A 20,284-nucleotide genomic window follows, 5' to 3' on the forward strand; every position below is an offset into this window, starting at 1 on the left:
GTTTGTTTGTTTTGTTTTTGGAATGTATTTAGTGGCAGGAACATCACGTGTAACATACAAATAAATACACTGTCAAGAAATGTAAAACTCGTGCGTTTCTTTTTCGTGATCTAAAAAAATGAAGATTAAAACATTGTTAAAAATCACGATAAAATACAAACAACTATCACTATTATAAAAAATACACTTTTGAGTGATGTTTGTGGGACCTCTCGCGGGCCTTGGTAATTAGTTTGTAGTTTAAGGAACGGTTTTCAGTTTCAAATCTAAATGTAAAAGAATGGATGGTTGGTGCCATAGTCGCCCTGTAATTTGCTTCTATCGTTTCTCCGTTACCCTGGCAGCTCAGCCAGCACTCATGCGGACAATCCTGTGGATAGACTGACTGGCACTGGTTATGGTTGATTTAACTGGTGGCACACCGCAGGACATTCAGAGTGGGTTTATCAGCACACAAAGATAACAGCGTGCCTCCCTTCACACTCTGCTGCCTCCTGCATCCCCCGTAAGGACTCTCAAGCTGAGGTTTATCAGAGAAAAACGGCCAACACCAGGCGGGCTGTCGATGCTGCTGATGTGATGTTTTCAGCTGAAGGGGGAAGAGGGTGGTGGGGTCATGAAAAACGTCAGACACAGCAAAAGCGTTAGCACGCAATTACGGACTTCTTATTAAGAGTGCGGTTGAAAATCGGCCCACTTTCGTAGTGCAGCAAGTCTCTCTTTCCAGCTGTGTGTGTGTGTGTGTGTGTGTGTGTGTGTGTGTGTGTGTGTGTGTGTGTGTGAGAGAGAGAGAGAGAGAGAGAGAGAGAGAGAGAGAGAGAGAGAGAAGCTAGCCTGAAGGTGAGGCGGTAACGTCCTGCCTCCGTGCCTCTAGCTGCAGCTGAGCCAGATTTGTGCGCACACAGAACTTTACGCATCTGGTCGTCATCAGCAGCAGCGGCCACTCTTCCTGCTCATATGTGGCTCAAACCGAGGAGGAAGAGAACGTCTTCTTCTTCTTCTTATATGATTTCTTAAAATTGAAACCAAAAAACGCGACAGGACGAACACGGGCCGGTCATTTTCTTCTCTGACTCGTACTGCTGGATGTATTGGCTGTAAAAAGATTTAGTGGGGAAAGCAGGAACAAGTTCGTTTGAGAACTCCGTTGCTGATTTGGATGTGAACAGATCCACCCTCTGCTCGGAAGTCCCGAGTTTTTATCTGGCGGTGTTTTTCTAGAGGCGCTGCTAGTGCTTTCTGCATGCACGGATCTACTTGGCTCACTTGCGCTTCTCTTTCTTATTACCGCTCTCTTTTTTTCCGCTGGTTCCCACTTGCGTCATGACTTCTAGCTATGCACATGTAATGGACAGGCAAGCTACGATACCAAACCGCCTGGAGAGCCCGATCACGTCTAACCTGGACAACTTGCAAGCCAAAAAGAACTTCTCAGTCAGCCATCTGTTGGATCTGGAAGAGGCCGGGGAAATGGTCGGTACCCAGGCAGACGAGAGCGTCGGGGAGACGGGGAGGAATATGCTGGAATCCCCGGGGCTGACTAGCGGGAGCGACACGACCCAGCAGGAAAGTAAGTGAAATGCTGATGAAAAGATGTTTTAAAAGGATGGGACGAAGCCGAGGAGCTCAAAATAACACGTTATTTTCTTTTTATTTGAAATAATCCTCAGCGAACTGTTTTAGCCCCCGTTGATATCCCAAGTTATCATTCATCATTTCTAGGAAACAAATCAAATCGCAGACAAAAGTAGTTCTCCTGACAGGCTGAAAACTAAACTTGTTTCTTTCACGACTTGCTGGCGAGTGTCCGCGCGCAGACCACACGAATGGAGCTCTGCGAAAAGCCGCGCGCATGGAAGGAATCTTCTAGTGAGTTTTGGCAATGCATCATCCCTGACGGTCTCCCCCTCAAAATGACCATTAATTTACCATTAACACTCTGATGTCAGTGAAGTATGATGCTGATGGTGGACATGGTCAGTGAAGTCACCTTACAAGTCTAACTTCGGAGTAATAAATCTTTTCCCCACGACTGTTGACCTCAGCAGGGCACTTTTTTTTTGCCCTACATTTAAGAAAAAACACCAATAATGAATTTTGAAAACAAACTGAGTCATGTAGACGTGCGCAGGTGTGACTTATGCTTTGTGAATATTTGCATAACCCTATCACAATTTTTATTAGAAAACATTTTAAACAAGGCCTCATCCCCGCTGGGTGTGCAAAAATGAAGCCGATATCTTTGACACCACAGAGGCGGGATCTAATCCCTGGCCTGCCGTTGGAATTCCACTGTGAGAATCGAGGTTAACATTTCCAACTTTTCTTTTGGGATACGTCACGAAGCCGACAAGAACCTGGATAAATTCAGCGCAAACAAACAAATACAAATAAATAAATAAATAAAAAATGCCACTGCACGTCCTCTCCACCTCACCGCTGAGAGAGTAAATAAACGCTCCGTTCTTCCTCCCCCCTCCTCTTTTTCTGCTCAGAGGGCCATTTTCAGAAGTTGACACAAACGTTATAGCCTTTAATGAGTGTTATTGTTATTTTTAAAGGCTAAAAAATCGTCTGTGAGAAATATGGAGGAGGAAGTGGCCGGGTCACGTCGTTAATCTACGGTTATTTTCAGCCTGTCAAACACTTTCAGAATATCGGAGCCTAGTCATTTGTCATAATTACCGCGCGTGTCCTCGTTCCGACAATTAAAGAATCAAATAACAGCATCTCATCAGCTCTTATTTTGTGGAAACGTGACTCTGACAAACCACAGAAGGAACGAATCGATCGGATTTAGAAAACAAATGTTTTAGACTGATGAATTAAAACTGTAGAGCTAGTTTTCCGGCTTTTATTGTATTAAACAAGAAATCAGACTTGAGCAAGTTTCACATAATGACCTGAATTATTACGCAAGTACATTATTCTTATTCTTCTTCTTCTTCTTCTTCTTCTTCTGATTATTATTATTATTATTATTATTATTATTATTATTATTATCATAGGCAACAACTAATTCAAACATTTGAAACATTTTTAGTCCACGTTTTAAAAAAAAAACTTTGCACAGATGTCCATTATTTGCTTGGGCTTCCACAAAATTTAGTAAAAATCCAAATAAAATAAAAAAATTGCCAACTACACTTTCATTTAGGAATCAGGTCCCCTCTAACGAATTTGTCTTGGCAGCAGGACTAATTGACTTTCACTGATCGCTGCTAATGAGATCAATCTATAGTCCCACGTGTTGACCACACTTGAAGCTGCCAGAAGGATGATGATGGTGCTGATGATGGTACTGATGATGGCGATGGCTTTGATTCGCTGTTTTAAACATCAACCTGGAGGGTTAATTAAAAGCTGTGCGACACCAAACCGCTGCCCGGGCGCTGCACGATCTATTAAATGAAAGAGTCTTTTCGGGAAGCTCACTTTTTTAAAAAGCTATTTGTGCCTGCGTTCTGAATAAACCTCTACGTGACGGCATTTGGACCCATGAAGGTTTCCAAATATTTTAATCCATGAAGAAAACTCGCGTGGAATTCATAGTTTTCAAATACCTTTTTTTTTTTTTTTTTTTTTAAATTTTTTTTATTTACAATTGTATACAAGTACTGTTAAAAAATACCTCCGTGGATTCCGTTTTGTGTGGACTGTCCTCTGTCCTGTCATATTTTTTTAATTTAAAATCTAAAAATGAATTCCGATAGAATACTATAAATAAATACCTTTTTTGTAAAGGCCTGCAAATCTTTTGAATTTATTTTTAATTTCTAAATCGCCCTAAAAGTGTCATTTAGCAGTCAAAAGATATAATAACATTTAATTCCTTTATGTTTAACTGAAAGTTTAGACGCACCTTCAGGTTCTGACGGATCTTATTTGTTGTGCGCTTTTCTCCGGTTGTAAAGTCATGAGTTCGGCGGGAAGGGCGTCACGATTCGCTCCTTAACTCCCAGCCTGGAGACGCGCAAACGCTGGTTTCTGGTGAGAAAGCTGTATGCGGTCGTTGGTTTGCCATGTGTGGCCTTTACAACTCCAGTTTACTGCAATTTGTTCTTTTCCATTTAATAAACAGAGTTTCAGCCCGAAACTGTGGACGGTGATGTCTGCAGAGCTGTTGTAATCACTTCTAAGAAACTCTGGTGCTGTAGCTATGTTAAATATTTTTTGAAAAAAGAAAGACAGAAAGAAAGAAAACATGCACACACATTTTCATGTAAATTAATTAGGTTATTTGTTTTTGTCTGTGGTCCTGCAACATGGTCATTGTTCTTTGTGAGATTAAAATGTAAAAAAAGCAAACAGAACACAGGCCTGGAGAAGTCAGGAAACTACTTGTACTTACACAAACTACTCTCATTGCGGATTCAGTCCTTCCTTCCAAGATTTATCTTTTATTTTCAAAAGAGATGAAATGAAGATGTCATTAGCAAAATCTATTGGTTTAAACCCCAAGGTGGCAGGATGCCCATAAAAGGTCACAAGGCCAGTCTGATTAACTGGATTATGAAGAAGAAGAGAGAAGGATGGGGGTAGTTGTAGTTTTAGGTTTGAGGTATTTTTTAAAGTATTTAGCGCATAAAATATAGGCAAAAATATGAATACACGTAGCTACTGCCTTTTATTACTTTCAAGCACTTAAGGAATAAAATATCACTTCATGGATTTTTTTAGTTAAGCAATTTAATGAAGCATCTTTGCACTCTCCTCCTCAGTATATGGGTTGACCTCAAATGTGAAGTAGAACCAATTTAAAGGGTTCAAAGAAACCAAAATGAACATTGTCACTCCAGCCCTTCAGCACCCCACCCTCCCACACACACACACACACACACACACATCTATTTGTGACTCAAACTGTCTTACAGCCTGCAGTAGCAATTGTGTTTAAACGCTGTGTACTGCAACCATAAAAATCATAATTATTTGTACTTATAACTGTTCATGGTTTCAGCTTCTGAGTCTCGATCCTGAAATAAAGGTGAAGATTCAATCAAACAAAACAAATGAGACATTTGGTTGCATCAGTAAAACAAATAATCGGGTCAACAGCAGCACACGATCAAAATCTGAAGCAAATAAAGTGACAAATATGGACATAAAAAAATCATAAATTCACACAAGAATACAAAACATTTTTTTTATTTACAACAAATTATTTTTCTGTCTTTGCTTTTTTCCTCTGGCTATTTTTAATGGATAGGCCTGTAAAAATCCTTTGTATGGAGCAGCATAAGAAAACACTTTGTGGTCAGCTTGACTGAAATAAATTCTTTAAGAGTTACAGACAGATATCACTTTTTATTTTAAGGGCTCCATGTTCGATTCCAGCAGGTAAACAAGTTTACATTTGGTTTTCTTTTTGCCAATCGACTTATTAACTGACAGCAACTCTTAGAAGAAATGGTGACAGCTAAGCAAACAGGTTACTTGACGATCGAGTAATGTTTGACACACTGCCAGGAGTGTGTGTGAAAAACGAATTAATACAACAACAATATCCCGTGTTTGGCTGAAAGTTCATATTTCTACTAACAAACATGCTCCAGAAATCTTTTTTAAAAAGTGAATAAAACTGTAAATGAGCATGAAAGTTGAAGTAGTTTGTATAGACTTAAATAAAGATTCAAAGAAGTGGAAATTTTCAAAAGTAAAGTTTTTTCTTCAACAGCAGCCAGCTCCATCAGGTAACATGTTACCCGATGGATGAATTTTGTGAATAACTTTTAATTTTGAATGTATTCCACAAAATTTCCAGAGCATGTGACTGAAAGCTCAGAGAAAAACTGGTCTGTAAAAAGAACTGCAATAAAAGTTCCACTTAATGATTTTTACATTAAAAAAATACACACAGATGTTTCTAGAAACACGGCCAATATTTGCCATTCTGGTTCATTAGATAAAGTTTATGGATTTCGTGTAACCCCAAAATAAAGAATAACACATTAAAAAGAACTGCTATCCCAACAAAACAAATGTGCTGAATACAAAATCACAATCAGAGTCACAAAATCTGTAGCAGCAAAAACCCAAATGATTCTTTTTATCTCGACTGATTGAAATCTCTCAAAATCTTATTACTGCTAAGTAGCATGAAACACTTGAGTGTATTGAGCAACGTCCTACCTTTGCACATGTGTGTGCATATAACTACAGACTGTGTGTGTGTGGATGTAATTAGGAACACTTTAGATCACAGCCTTATTTTTCTGTGTGAAAGTGTTATTTTGTGGTCTTGTTGTGCAGCCACAATTCACCAACACTGATTTCACCCAGCGGGAACTATCAGACTGAGCACATGGAGCTCTTCCATAATGAATTACACATTCACCTTTGCCAAAGTGATTCTGTTACTTTTGTTTTTGGCTTGTGTGCTAATTAGTTAGGTGAAGAGCCAAGTGACGTGTTTCTGCAGATCCAGAAATTATTTCACGGCTTTTTAAAAGAAATCGTACTTTCTATGAGGGTAAATATTCATATAAAATATATAGTTTTATAAATAAATATTATTTGTTTACAAGAAAACCACAAAAGGTACCGTTGATAAGTCAAGTCTTCCACTAGTAAAATGTAGAGCTATGATACGTTGTGTCGTTCTTTGCGTATTAAACTTATTAAACGATCTTCAGCTCTTACTGGGCAGAAACAAACCTCAACTTGTTGACCTCAATCGTCAGTCTTTAAGTGGTAGTGTATCTATCTGTCTATCTATTGATCGATTTTATTCATTTTAATTTGTGACTCAAACTGTGTTACAGTCTGCAGTAGCGGCTGTGTGTCAATGCAGACAATGCTTCCTGCTGTAATTATATAACAGTTACAATTACACTTATAGTTAATTGCAATTATAACTGTAATTATATAGTGGTTTGATTTTTTTGCTAATGCTTGAGCAAAACAAAGCTGTTCCTTTGCCTCATAAAGTTCCTTCTTTCTCTTTCTGCAGATGAACAGATGAACACAGAGGAAAAGAAGAAGAGGAAGCAGCGCAGGAACAGGACCACCTTCAACAGCAGCCAGCTCCAAGCTCTGGAGAGAGTGTTTGAGAGGACACACTACCCCGATGCTTTCGTCAGAGAAGACCTGGCTCGCAGGGTCAACCTCACCGAGGCTAGAGTGCAGGTACGAACAAAGGCATTGCCACAGGAAGGTGGCTTCAATGCTACGTGGCAAAAAAGAAAAAAGAAATTCCTGTCTCTAATAGTTTCGATGTTTTCCTGAGAGTAATCATTTCACATTCTGATACTTTTATTTGGACAAATACTGATTCCTTGACATTTGATTCTCCTCTAGCAGCATTAAACTGTTAGCTAGATTCTAACTTAGGTAAAGAGAGAAACAACAAATGCGCTTATAAGATTTGAAATTAGTGTTGTACCAGAATGATTCAGATATAAAATAAATAACTTTATTTTAATATACAGATATAAACGTATTTGATACAAATCTTAAAACAGAACATATTAATTGAATATTTGACTAATCTGAAAAGTTTTAATAGGAAACTGCAGTACACGCGGTCACAGAAACAGCACGACTCCTCACAGCGTCAAATCATCTGTTAGCTTTTAACTTAATATATTTAGTTATTAATCCTTCCTAATAGGCGAAAGTCATTAACAGCTTTAGATTTTGCATTGAACTAAACTGATAAGAGCTGACAAATATCTCTTATCATGCCAGAGTGATCTTTTAAATAATTACTGATATTGTAGAGTCTGTTAGCAGTTTGCAAAAACTCCCCAGTGAACCGACCGTGATTAGAAAAGTGGATGTAATGATGTTTAATTTCCTCAGTTGTTTACAAAATGTGTAAAACACACAAGTGCTGCAACAAAAGGGCTGCTAAGTACGACGCTGTCAGTGGGAGAATGAATCAGTGACTTTGATATGAACACCGCAAAAACAGATACAAACTGTGATGTATAGTGTTCTGAAATGGCTCTCGTAAAATTAATGTTTCCAGTTGTTAGTAAAAGTTTTGGTTTCATGAAGGATTTTTCATCCAGACACACTTGCACGCACCGAACGGCTGATATTCTGCGTTTCTGTTCATGAAGCATGTGTTGTATTCCAGCGTGTCATATAAGTCTAACATACCAGATTAGAAATGATGTGTTTTATTATGTTGCGTTATATTTTTTTCTTTATATATTTCACCACAAAATAATTTGAATGAATGCAATAAAAGAAAAAGTGTTCAAAGATGAACTACAATTTTAATTATTGTTAATCAGTCCTTTGGTGATGGATTCTGTCCTACAGCGGCTTGATTGATATTATGATTCGCATATTTAAAAAATGGCACTGTGGTGTAGTGGTTAGCAGGTAACCTCACAAACAAGAAGGTTCTTGGTTTGAACTTTGTGGTCTGCTGGGGCCTTCCTGTGTAGACTATGAGTCTTCATCTAGTGCTTGCATTGATTGCTTCCCACAGGCCTTAAACATGCATGTTGAATATGATAAGATGGTTCTCATTTGGGCATAGGTGTGAACGCGAGAGCGGGTGGTTGACTGTCTATCTACAATGGACTGGAAATGGGCGAGGCGTATCCTATCGCTCACATTATGTCTCCTTCCTCTATGTCGCTTAGGTGGAAAAGTAGTAAAGAAAATGGATGGATTAAAAACAACATAATTATAAATGTTTTTATTTATTACTAAACATGTAAATGTCATTGAGTTTATAGCTGTCACACAGGCGATCAACTTTAAGGTAATTAGCAGTACGTTCAGCAGCCCCAGTTCAGACAGCAGACTCTGAGATGACATTTATGTAAATGCAAAGTCACACTCAGTTCATTCTTTGACCAGTATTTGTAGGTTTTCTCTTGGTTGTACTGGATAATCTGCCACTCTTCACTTATAAACAAGAAAACATCTTTTTTCTTAAATGCACTCAGGTATGCCCTATAAACACGTGACTTATGACTAATAATTAAACACATGCATTTCTTGCAAGTATTGATATATACAGTGTCTATAAACAAATCAGTGCTATCTTTATACAAAACAATGAAAGTATTTATTCTGTGGCCAGAGTGAGAGGGAAAGAGGAAATAGTGATCTGGGAGTGAGACAAGCAGCACATCTGTGATTAATGTGTAGCAGAGAGCAATGCAGAAATGCTTTGATAAAAGACTTTGGGTAATTCCTGAGGCAGTGCGTCAGCAAGCCCCTCTGAGTGCGTACAACTTATAATAATGAAAGGAAGGAAAAACATCAGCATCCTCCACCCCAATCATCATCTACGTGATGAGGTGGTTGTGCTGGCGGGGGGTGGAGTTGATACGGACGGAAAGAGGTAAACTATAGATGAACATTAGATTAGATATTTGGATTGGAGACAAGAGTTTAGGTGTTTTTTGTGGATCTGTTCCTTTATGCATAAAGATTTTTACCACAATTTAGTAGACATGAAGTGTTATACTGTGTTTATCTTTTAATGGACATTAATTGCTGTTTGTGTACAGAATGTAGAAAATGAGCTTTCTTGTGTTTAAAATGTGTTGCAGAGTGAGACGCAACTATTTTTAAAAATCCATAATGATAGATCGATATTTAAAAATATCTGAAAATATCTGTTACACTGACCAAGCGTAGCTTCAAGAGATTTCTATAGATCTTCAGACAAAATCAAAAAGTTGATTATCCCTGTAAATAATAGTCAAATGTATTATGGTCCATGGAGTGCATGTATGAAGGACTTTTTAGGCCATTCAAAAAGCATAGTTACTGATTTGCCATTATATCCTGATCTGGGTATGAGACGGTCTGAGGATGACGGTTCACTTTCTTTATTTTAGAGCCTTTACCAACAGCTCAAACTTTTCCCTCAGGAGTGAAACTGTCTCATGTAACCTGAGTGTGAAACGCCATATAAAACCTCTTTTTCTCACTGATGTCATACGACTTAATTCAGTACTGACTGAGAAATTGAGAAATTTTAGCGTATTTGACTGCAAACTGTTGTAGGATACCACAAAAAAACCAAACATCTTACTTCGGACACAGTGAGCAGTGGAACAGGAGAAACATTCCGGGCTTCTATTTCACTGCATGGTTAGAGATAAAATGCGGTTTGTTGAGCGGGCCACAAAGTTGGCGATTACATGGAGATTTATGAAATTCTATGAATGTGGCAAGACTATATAGATAGAGGTTTCTGACACAACATTACCAGCTTTCAAGGTCAAACTTATAGTGTATTAAAAAAAACTTCCTTGCTTAATTGACCAACATGATGATCAATACAAAAAAATGACCAATGAGTCTGGAAAGACTCACCATAGTTCCTCATACTTCACAGTGCTATGCCCTAGCTATAAATATAATAGTCTGGAAAAAATTGAAATATTGGCATTTTGGGCGTCACCATGTTGTTTTATTGGAGTCAGAGTTTACTTTATATGTGGATGAGAAAGTGGAGCTAAAAGTATATTAGGGAAGGCTTTCTTTAAAGCCTGATATCGAGTCAATGTTAGAACTATTTAAGCAGGACCACTGGCATACTGGTTGGTAGGTGTGAATTTAGCTAAGAAATCATAATAACCTGTTGAGTAAATCTATTATCTATGGTTGAAATTTTGCTGAGAGAAGTTGAAGCTTTTTCAATGAGAGTCTCTTTGGAGGCAGGACCTGGACACTTTCAGTTGTATTCAGTTGAGTTTAATTTGATTTATATAACACCAAATGCAAAGGAAGAATTGTCTTCTCATTGGTTCTTTAACAGGAAGAGACTGCTGTATGACTCTTCAGCAATGGCTTCATATCTAGTGGCTACATCCATTTTTGATTTACATATATACATGTTATGTGTGGATTATAAGAGCAGTGCTTTCATAGTCATGAAGATTAAAAAGCAATGACTAAAAGTAGGGATGCACCGATACCGATACTGGTATCGGGTATCGGTGCCGATACTGTAAAATGTGTGCGTACTCGTACTCGTAAAAGTTAACCGATACCATGAACCGATACTCATAATTCCCATGGACTTAAACGCCACGGTAACATAAGGTGTTCACAGTTGATGTTATGTGATGTAACTCTACCCTGAATATAATTTGCCCTGTAATATGTCGCAAGGTAAATACAGGTAATTAGAGCAATCAAAGTGTTACGTTAATCATAAAAGTATTATTTTATGGTATGTAACTCTGAAGGGAGTTAAAATATTTTTCAGAGTTCTAATTTTCTGGAGGCCCGTGAAGGTAGCATAAAACGGGACCTTGCATGGAGAGATGCACGAGGTTAGCTGAACCAAAGTGAGAGACTCGGCTAGTTTTACTGAGGTTAACTTGCACAAAAGAGTGTATGACTAGAAAGCTAACTGTGTGAGAGCTTCGCAACAGAGTGTGGGTGAAGTGACTTTTTGTTTCAACGGTCGCACCACCGTCCGTGGAAAACTGTGTTTCCAGCCATGACCGCCGAGGCTAAAGGCTAGCCCGGACTGCTTGGCTGCGCCACGGAGGCAGCTGCTATGGACTGTCGGAGAGCTGGACAGTGACTGGCTAACGCGCTGTAGCAGAGACAGCATCGGGTCCGCAGGGAGTGGATTTAGTGTGGGACTGGTGAACGGCGACCTACCGGGCAACGGAACTGTAAGTCAGACTTTTGCGCTCTTACTGGGGAGAAGAGGATTTTTCTCCATCGTCCGGCGTGAGCAACAAACAGGCCTGCAACAAGTGTGAATGTGAGTGTGTGTGGGGCCCATGTGTGAATATTGTATGTTTAGTGGATTTATATAACGTGTTTTGGAGTGTATATTAGTGAGTCACTTACCAAAAGGTGATAACATAAGTTGGGTTGTTTAATATAATTTCAAAGGGAATTATTTCATTTATACAGTGTATTTCATTTGGTTAAGGAATTGGAATATCATTTGAGTTTAAAAAAGGGATGTGTTGTACAGTATTTGTCTCTGCCCTTACGTTCAGTAAACGTTTCGTTTGTGTTAAAGAGTTGTCTGGGGTAGTTTCTTTACTACTGGTTAAGTTTAACTTGTGTGTGGTAGAAGTATCGGATTTTGTACTCGGTATCGGCAAGTACTCAGATCCAAGTATCGGTATCGGATCGGTTTGAAAAAATTGGTATCGTTGCATCCCTAACTAAAAGACAAACAATGTGTTCTGTCCTTTGTCTTTCCAGGTGTGGTTTCAGAACAGGAGAGCTAAGTTCCGCAGGAACGAGAGAGCTATGCTGGCCAGCAAAAATGCCTCGCTCCTTAAATCATACTCAGGAGATGTGACAGCAGTGGAGCAGCCAATTGTGCCTCGCCCTGCACCCCGCCCCAATGACTACCTATCTTGGGGGAGTGCTGCACCCTACAGGTATAGTCCCCTCGAACATCACATAATAACCCTGCAGCCACATTCTGTGCACAAAGCCTACTTTGAAAACAAATGGAATTCATTTTCTCAGCTTAGAGAAGGACTTCCATTTATTAGCAATTTCCCAAGAAATTTTCACTTTTTCCCAGAAAAAGGGAAGAAAGAAAGGTGGGAAAAGTCTAAAAAGTCAGAAGGAATAACCACTAACACCAGCAGTAACATCACTGTAACAGTTCTCTCGCTCTCTCTCTCTCTCACACACACACACACACACACACACACACTGTGCTCTGTTATTGTTTAATTTCCTCCTCTTCTACCTGCACATACTTTTCATTGTTCCGCTGAAAGTTTTCATCTCCTGTGATCCTGAACTCAAACTGACTTAAACCTCAGACAGGTTACACACACACACACACACACACACACACACACACATACACAAAGGTTGCTCATACAAACTATATTTGTACACCAGTAGCGATGCCTTGTGCATTTCGAATAGTAAAACAATGTTATTTTTCTTTTTCTCTAATTGTCCATGGAGACAAACCAAGGCTCACTGCTGCAGCATATTCTGTGTATCCAAAGCCATATGTATCTAATGCCTATGTGCCACAAAGCTTTAATACAAAATAGTTAAACGTCCCATGTCCTCTTGTGCAGCTTTAAACAAAATGGTGCACATCTGCACCAAGTTTCAATTAATTCAGTCTGATTGCTTTTGGGTAAGCTTGCTGACAGACAAAACAACAAACAGACAGATAAACAAACAGCAAAGAAAACAGCTCTCCGCTTTGCAAATGTGACATGTTCCTCTATTACAATGAACACGCACACTTTGTTATGACCAAATCACACATACACAAGGTCTGAAAAGCTGATTAATCACTAAAATTAATTTCTAATTAAAAGGACTGAATCACTCATTGCATTTGTTTGAAACTGAGCTTTAGGTTACAAATCCTTAGCAAACGTGAACCGACGTGGAACAATCAAGAGATGAAGGAAAAGTTTAGTCTTTAATAATAAAAACAGACTAAACTACTGATGAGTTTAATCTTCTTTTTAAACGATTTGTTAAAAAAAATAAAGTAATGGCAGATTAAAAATATATACATGTATTAAACAAATCACCATCAACCCAAATTTAATCTTCATAAACACATAAATATTTACCTGCATTTTACTTCCAAATTCACATCAACTACAGGCTCTTCTTGAAACTCATTTTCTTAAAATAAAGTCTCTTCAACTTAAACTATTAGAAGTCTATACATCCCTAAATGTCTGGCCTGTCCGTTTATTTATCATTTTCCACTGACTGACTTTTGTCTTTTTTGTTTTAAGCTCATCTTACAGTTTGCAGTTTTCTATATTACCACGGTTGCATTTCTGCAAAGTCATAACTGTAAGATGAAAAATCAGGTGGAAAGTTTTTCCACTTCATTTATATAGTATTGAATATGAAAAATTATCTCACAATAATCTAAAGCCAGATTGTGTTGACAGTGCAGTGCAGACTGTCTGTGAACAATTACACTATAAACCCAAATGTTCAAATTCATTAGTGTAAACCTTCTTAAAAAAAATAAATAAAGTTTTTTCAAATAACAAATTGTATATTCAAAAAATATTATACTCAAAAATGTTATATATTGTTCTAGGTATGTGTAGACTAATGTTTTGTAGGTGTCTTACTGACACGTCTCAAAAGTGGAAAATTTTGCAAGAAATGAATGTGGTGAATGTAAATGTCTCGACTGCAGCGTTTAATATGTGATGGTATAAACTGGTTTAAAACTGGATGTTCCTGACTAAAGTAATGGACTCTAGACTGCTTTTGTAGAGAAAAAACTTAAACCAGAGACTATGAAAATAAAGAAATCTCAAGTAAAAATATTTGAGTTAAATATATACTTAAAAAATATTTAAGTAGTCAAGTACTACATCTTGCATGTAATGAAAATATTTAAATGATAAAAAAAATGTTATTCACAATGACAGCTTGATCTATTTGTTTTCAGGAGAAACGACTGGCAAGCATGTATGCCTAAAATAGGTACATGTAATCTTTCCATTTTAACAACTGTAGTGAAAGTTGAGCGAATGTGACCTTTAAATGCTGTAATACTGAGTTAAAGACCAACCTCTATTCCTACATTTTTATTCTGCCTTTGAAAACTCTCTAAATCTTTGCCTTCTTCCCTTCATATGCAACTTTAATCCCTTGCACACATCTGAATTTAAGCTAATTGTGCTGAATCAAAACACCATTTTCCTCACCCTGTCTCTCATCTAACCCCTCTGTCAGCACTTGACGGCTGGGGATAGATCCTGTGACCCTCCTGAAGAGGTGATAATGTGAAAACAAACCATATTAAATCTACTATTGACCCCCGTGACCCCTCTGTGCTACACTACACAAGATAATGAACATCACACAGAATGACAGCGCTCTCCTGGGCAACATTTTTGTGACTCTGGTTACATTGGTCATGATTTACAGTAATTCTCAGTTCTGAAACTGAGTATAAAATGTCAAACCCTACAGCTGCAGCCAGGGAAATCTTTGTAGCAGTAATGCTTTGTAGTGCCAAGAGTTCACTGTGCATTATCCCTAAGCTGGTATCCAATGGTGGCAGCTTGAGTGCCACAGAAAATATTGCCCACAGAGAGTCTCTTTCTCTCATATTGATTATCTTTCTGATTTCTGCTGATTAGGTTTCACATACTGCTATTATAAATGGCCTGTATTCGTATAGCGCTTTACTAGTCCCTAAGGACCCCAAAGCGCTTTACACAACCAGTCATCCACACACTGGTGATGGCAAGCTACATTGTAGCCACAGCCACCCTGGGGCGCACTGACAGAGGCGAGGCTGCCGGACACTGGCACCACCAGGCCCTCTGACCACCACCAGTAGGCAACGGGTGAAGTGTCTTGCCCAAGGACACAATGACCGAGACTGTCCAAGCCGGGGCTCAAACCGGCAACCTTCCGATTACAAGGCGAACTCCCAACTCTTGAGCCACGATCGCCCCCATTAACAGACAATATAACCACCAGCTTGGTGCCTAGACAGCAAACATGCAAAAACACTGGTCATGTTGCTCTAGGGATTTTAGGTTTCTGAGCAGTTAATGTCACATTTAGTTTAAAAGGTTTATGATTTTTTTGTTTCTATACATATTTCCATAGCTGCAGCTGATACTGTAATCCACAGATGATGTAACCTTTCACCCGTTCTGCCTCCTTTCTCTCTCAGTGCCATGGCTACCTACCCACCCACCTGCTCCAACACCAATACATCCCAGGGAATGAACATGGCCAACAGCATTGCCAATCTGCGGCTCAAAGCCAAGGAGTACAGCTTGAACCAGGTGCCCACAGTCAACTGAAACACTGAGAGGCTAGGGGATCCCAGAGGAAGGGAAGGAGCCCTCTCTCCTACAAGACCCCCCAGAGAAGGACATTGTCTCTGGGATGAACATTATTCCACATACTCTGGATCAAGAAGTATTCTCTCCTTTCTGGAGCAGCCACGATGGTATACTACTATCAATGTACCAATGTGCAAAACTTCAAAACCGTGTGATGGCAGGATTTTCCCCAAGCCAAGTTTTCTTTTTCTCCTCAGCATCACTGAATTCTTGTTCACACAAAAAGACATCTAGAGTGGATGCTGTAGCCAAATATCTGCACAGTTTTGCATTTGTGATTGTGACTTAAATGGAGGGTTAGTTCCAGTCAGAGAACTTGCTTAAATGGAGACTCATATGGACTACACGGAATCCCACTTTTTCTATGGTGTTGGATAAAATTACACACCATAATTGGGATCATCTACTTTCTTTCTTTTTATGTCTTCAACAAAATGACAATGACTTCCTCTGACATTTATACAATTTAATTTTTTTTCACATTTCTTTCCATTTTATACCACTGACAAACAAACATTTTCAACACATTTTGAATTTCATGTAATAGTCCAATATAAAGGAGAGGCTAATGTATTTCTGAATCCAAAATCAGTAGATAATTTCATATGATATCCTTTATTTGTAACAGAATAAAAACTTGTATATGAATAAACATGCGTTTCAAGCAATAAAATTGCAGTTTCAACACGTATCAGAAAGGCGAAAACAGTTGTTTTCCAATATTTTCCAGGTTTCCAACACTTTCTTTAGACAGTCTCTGACTGAGTCTTTACGCTTGCAGATTATTATAACAAAAATATACTGCCTATGATCAGTCAGCCTTGAATGATGCTTCAAGAAGTATAAGGAATAAGTGTGTTTATAGATGAGACCATTTGGAAAGCAAACTGATCACGGACCTCATGCACACCCCATAAAACGAGAGATTTACAACCAGAGAACAGATGCTCCTTCAGAGAAACCCCAAGGTCCTCCTGCTTTGTGTGGGGGATAGGCTTGGGGGAGGGGTGTTTTCCTGATTACCACAACCTGAAATTTCCATCTTAAAAATAGGATATTTATGAGCGGGGAAATCTTGTCCTTGCTATGGAGGCCCTCGGGTCTTGTTTAACTCTATGACTGCTAAACAAGGTGTTTCTTCTCCCTGCCCCTCATAACCTTCACTGTCAACAAATATAAGTTGATACTGGTCTTTGAATGGTGTTCCCAGACTGTAAAAGCCAGGTTGAATCAAACCGTAGCTGATGAGGAAGTGTTTTAACTATCGACATGCGTGCCATCATATGAAAACACGGCTCAAGAAAATGTCATTTGCATAAGTTTACACTTTGACTAAACCTTTACATTAGTGGTGTCAGCAACATTACATATGTATCGAACGGTGTTTGCAACATGTCCTTCATTCTTATTGTTATGCACAAATCTGTACATAACTTAATCGAAAGAGAATGAGGTGAGTGGTATGTAGGTCTTAAACTGTTTATAAGAATGAAAATCTTCATTTACACTCAGTAATTTAGGTAGTTTTTAATATTTCAAGTATCTTCAATGCAAGCTGGCACTGTCAAACAGTTACAGAGCAGAGCAAATGTTAGTCATAAGGAGAGAAACGGTTCACTGATGAGATTTTAGGGTTTTTCCTGACTTGCATGTCACTTTTAAGGAGGGGTTTTTCTTTTTCCTTTTCACCCATTTCATTTCTCGCTCTGGGTTGTTTTCCTGATCACTGATCCCTGACTTTGGGATGTCCAGTGTCAGACCCCTGTCACCCTCTCCCCTGCCAGGCGCCCAGGCTCACCTTTCACAGCCAGGGCCTGGCTGCCCCGAAGTAATTCCAGATGTGGAGATCTTTTTGACCTCCCAACCCACCCCCACCTCAGCTTCCCTTCTTCATCCTCCTCCCCCAGTTTCGCCTCCAGGCCCTGGACTGCAACTCCATCAGGGCTGACAGCGTCCCCTCAGACAGCGTCTCTACTTGAATGAGCACATGACATACAAGGCAGCTCCCCCATTACCACCGCTCCTCCTCCACCCGTCACCTCACCCACCCACCCCCCCATCTTAGCAGCACATCTGGAGCTCATTACAGAGGAGACAGTAAGAGCGAGGGAGGGGTGAGGAGTCTGCATGCAGAGTGTGTATGTGCAAGAGAGCGGGAAAGAGAGCGTTACTTAACTCGGCTCCTTTGAAACATCCATCTTTTTTCTTCCTTTGTTCCTTTCGCCTTTTGCTTTTTTCTCCTTGACTTTTGCATTTCACCTTCTTTTCTTTGCTTCCTGCCCCTCACTCTCTGCCTGGAGTAAGCTTTGTTCTGCCATCAGTGCCACATGATCACAAATACTTTATTAATGAGTGGTTTTGGAAAAGAGCTCAGCACAAAAAATAGAAAATCTCCAAGCAGTCTGAGTGAAATACTGCACAGCTGTTAACAGTGTGTGGTTTGGGTGAACGACCAAAAGAATGTCCTGAGATGTGGAGTTTCCACGCAAGTCAAGTTGACTGAGAGGTTGCACTGTTTGTGTGATTAAGTCACTATTATTACACACTTTTCATAAACACAGATGCAAGCTCGACTACACCCTCTGTTGGATTGGAAAGGAAACATAATTAACTTCAAGCTGCCATCCCAAGGCTAACATTGATGAGCATATGAACTGTTCTTGCATTGCCAACGAGTGGTTGTTTTCCTTTTCTTAACAATCTGTCTGTTTTTTCCCATAAAAACGATGCTTGCTTTTACTGATTAACATGTGCTATTTCTGAAGCCCGTGTTTCCACCAGAAGGCATTTAACCCGAAGAGGTAGCCCTCGCCTTTGCACATTTGACCATCATTTGTATTATTTGCAATAACTTCAGGATGGAGTTGATGGAATGTAACTTCAAAATTTTACTCAAGTACCTTATTCAAATTGTACTTTCTGTTACTACATGCCGGAAAATTGACAGCTTTGCTTTTATGCTCAGCTCTCTCTTAAACACAGCAGAGCTTTGAGTTTTCAGTATAGGTTTCTGCATCTCTCTGTAGTCTTATCCATCTCGGAGTTTTCATGTGAGGGCAGGCATTCAGCTTTTTAAGTCACCGAGCATAATATAGGATGCTGTTTTGTTTTGGGGGTTTTTTTACTTCAAGAAGAATTTCAGCCAAGTGAAACTGTCTGGACTAATGGTGGTTCTCATTTTTGTGGCATATTATACTCTCTAGGTGAAGAAAGAGAACATGAGCAAAACCTTTGGCTTGTTTGATCTGATGACGAGTAAACAAGTCAAAGGTTTTTGTAGCTCATCTAAACCTTTTTATGTCTGGAGGGCAAACTGAGTCAGCATGCCTGAAACATTACTAATAATTCCTGTTTGCTCATGAAAACTGTGCACAAACAGGAGCATAAGTCATAGCTGATACAAAGGGTGGTGGATGTTACTTTGTTTTAGTTAAGATTGTTGTCCTTATCTTCTGGTATCTGGCCTATCTAATCATTTGCTCATGCATCTTGCATCTTGTAGTGATCACAGATTTGAACTTGGGTATTGCAATGTTATTGTTACATACAGGGGTGATGGTCAATGCTCCAAAAATAAGAGTTAACCTTTAAATCCAAAACTCCAAATGAAAGGCTTTCTGCACAGATCCTGGTTTTTTTCCATGCTGCAGTTAACATAGTAATAAAGATAGTTTTTGTCTCCTCCTGGATCTAACTTAATTATGGTGTGATAAATGCTTCTGGCTCAACTTAAATAGCTGTTTGGACTATTTTGGTCCTGGATGAATTAGCATTTTAATTCTCTAAGCCCTTCTGAGGTCCAGCAGGGAAACAACCAAAACAACAATTATGGTGAGTGACATGACGTGAGCTCTGAGACGCCATCGTTGTATAATCATCGGCAGAGCTCATATTCCCTTATGGCACATGAACTATTTAAAGGAGTTTGTCAATTACTTACAGGAAGTTCAGCCTCTCGCAGCTGAACAAATGTATGACCTGGGAAATATGACAGAAGTCTCAAGAGCACAAACATTTACTGAGCACAGGGAATATTACATTATTCATCGAACAGGCCTTGTAACACATTTGTGTTTTTACCTCTCGCTGCCTTTAAAACCATCTTTCATGATAGAAGTAAAGCAGCTAAGCACTTTAAACGACGACGTTATCAGATTGTATCAGATTGTAAGATTACAAGCAGAAAGAGGGAGTGGGCTGTGTGCCCACTATCACATGTGCATGTCTGCGGGTGTGTGTGTATATGTGTATCCATATGTGTAAATGCACCAAACTGATTGCATTTTCAGATCACTTTGCATGATGGCATAAAAAAGTTGTGGTTCAATGCTAAAAAACCCTTAAAATTCTAATATATAAAAAAAATATTGTCAATTTCACGATTGGATTTGTTTTAGTACTTTTACTTAAAAAATGCTACAGCTGCCATAGTTGCACTTATACAGGAACTCAGATTATCAAATGTCTCACTCCCTCTGCTGGACACTGAGAGAATGCACAGC

General features: G+C 39.1%; 1 protein-coding gene across 2 annotated transcripts; it reads left to right on the plus strand.

Moving 5' to 3' along the window:
* The first annotated feature begins 866 nt into the window (after positions 1–866).
* prrx1b (paired related homeobox 1b) lies at positions 867–16,481 on the plus strand. Of its 2 annotated transcripts, XM_019347335.2 has the most exons (5): positions 867–1,570; positions 6,953–7,128; positions 12,157–12,338; positions 14,366–14,400; positions 15,608–16,481. In XM_019347335.2, the coding sequence occupies exons 1-5, from the start codon at positions 1,324–1,326 to the stop codon at positions 15,661–15,663; spliced, it is 696 nt and encodes a 231-aa protein (XP_019202880.1). In that variant the 5' UTR covers positions 867–1,323; the 3' UTR covers positions 15,664–16,481. The 2 variants fall into 2 exon arrangements, with proteins under 2 accessions (XP_019202880.1, XP_003448828.1); XM_003448780.5 differs by lacking the exon at positions 14,366–14,400 and having other exon boundaries at positions 873–1,570.
* Positions 16,482–20,284: the final 3,803 nt, after the last annotated feature.

The sequence above is a fragment of the Oreochromis niloticus genome, linkage group LG17, assembly GCF_001858045.2.
Source record: "Oreochromis niloticus isolate F11D_XX linkage group LG17, O_niloticus_UMD_NMBU, whole genome shotgun sequence".
Classification (NCBI taxonomy): Eukaryota; Metazoa; Chordata; class Actinopteri; order Cichliformes; family Cichlidae; genus Oreochromis; species Oreochromis niloticus.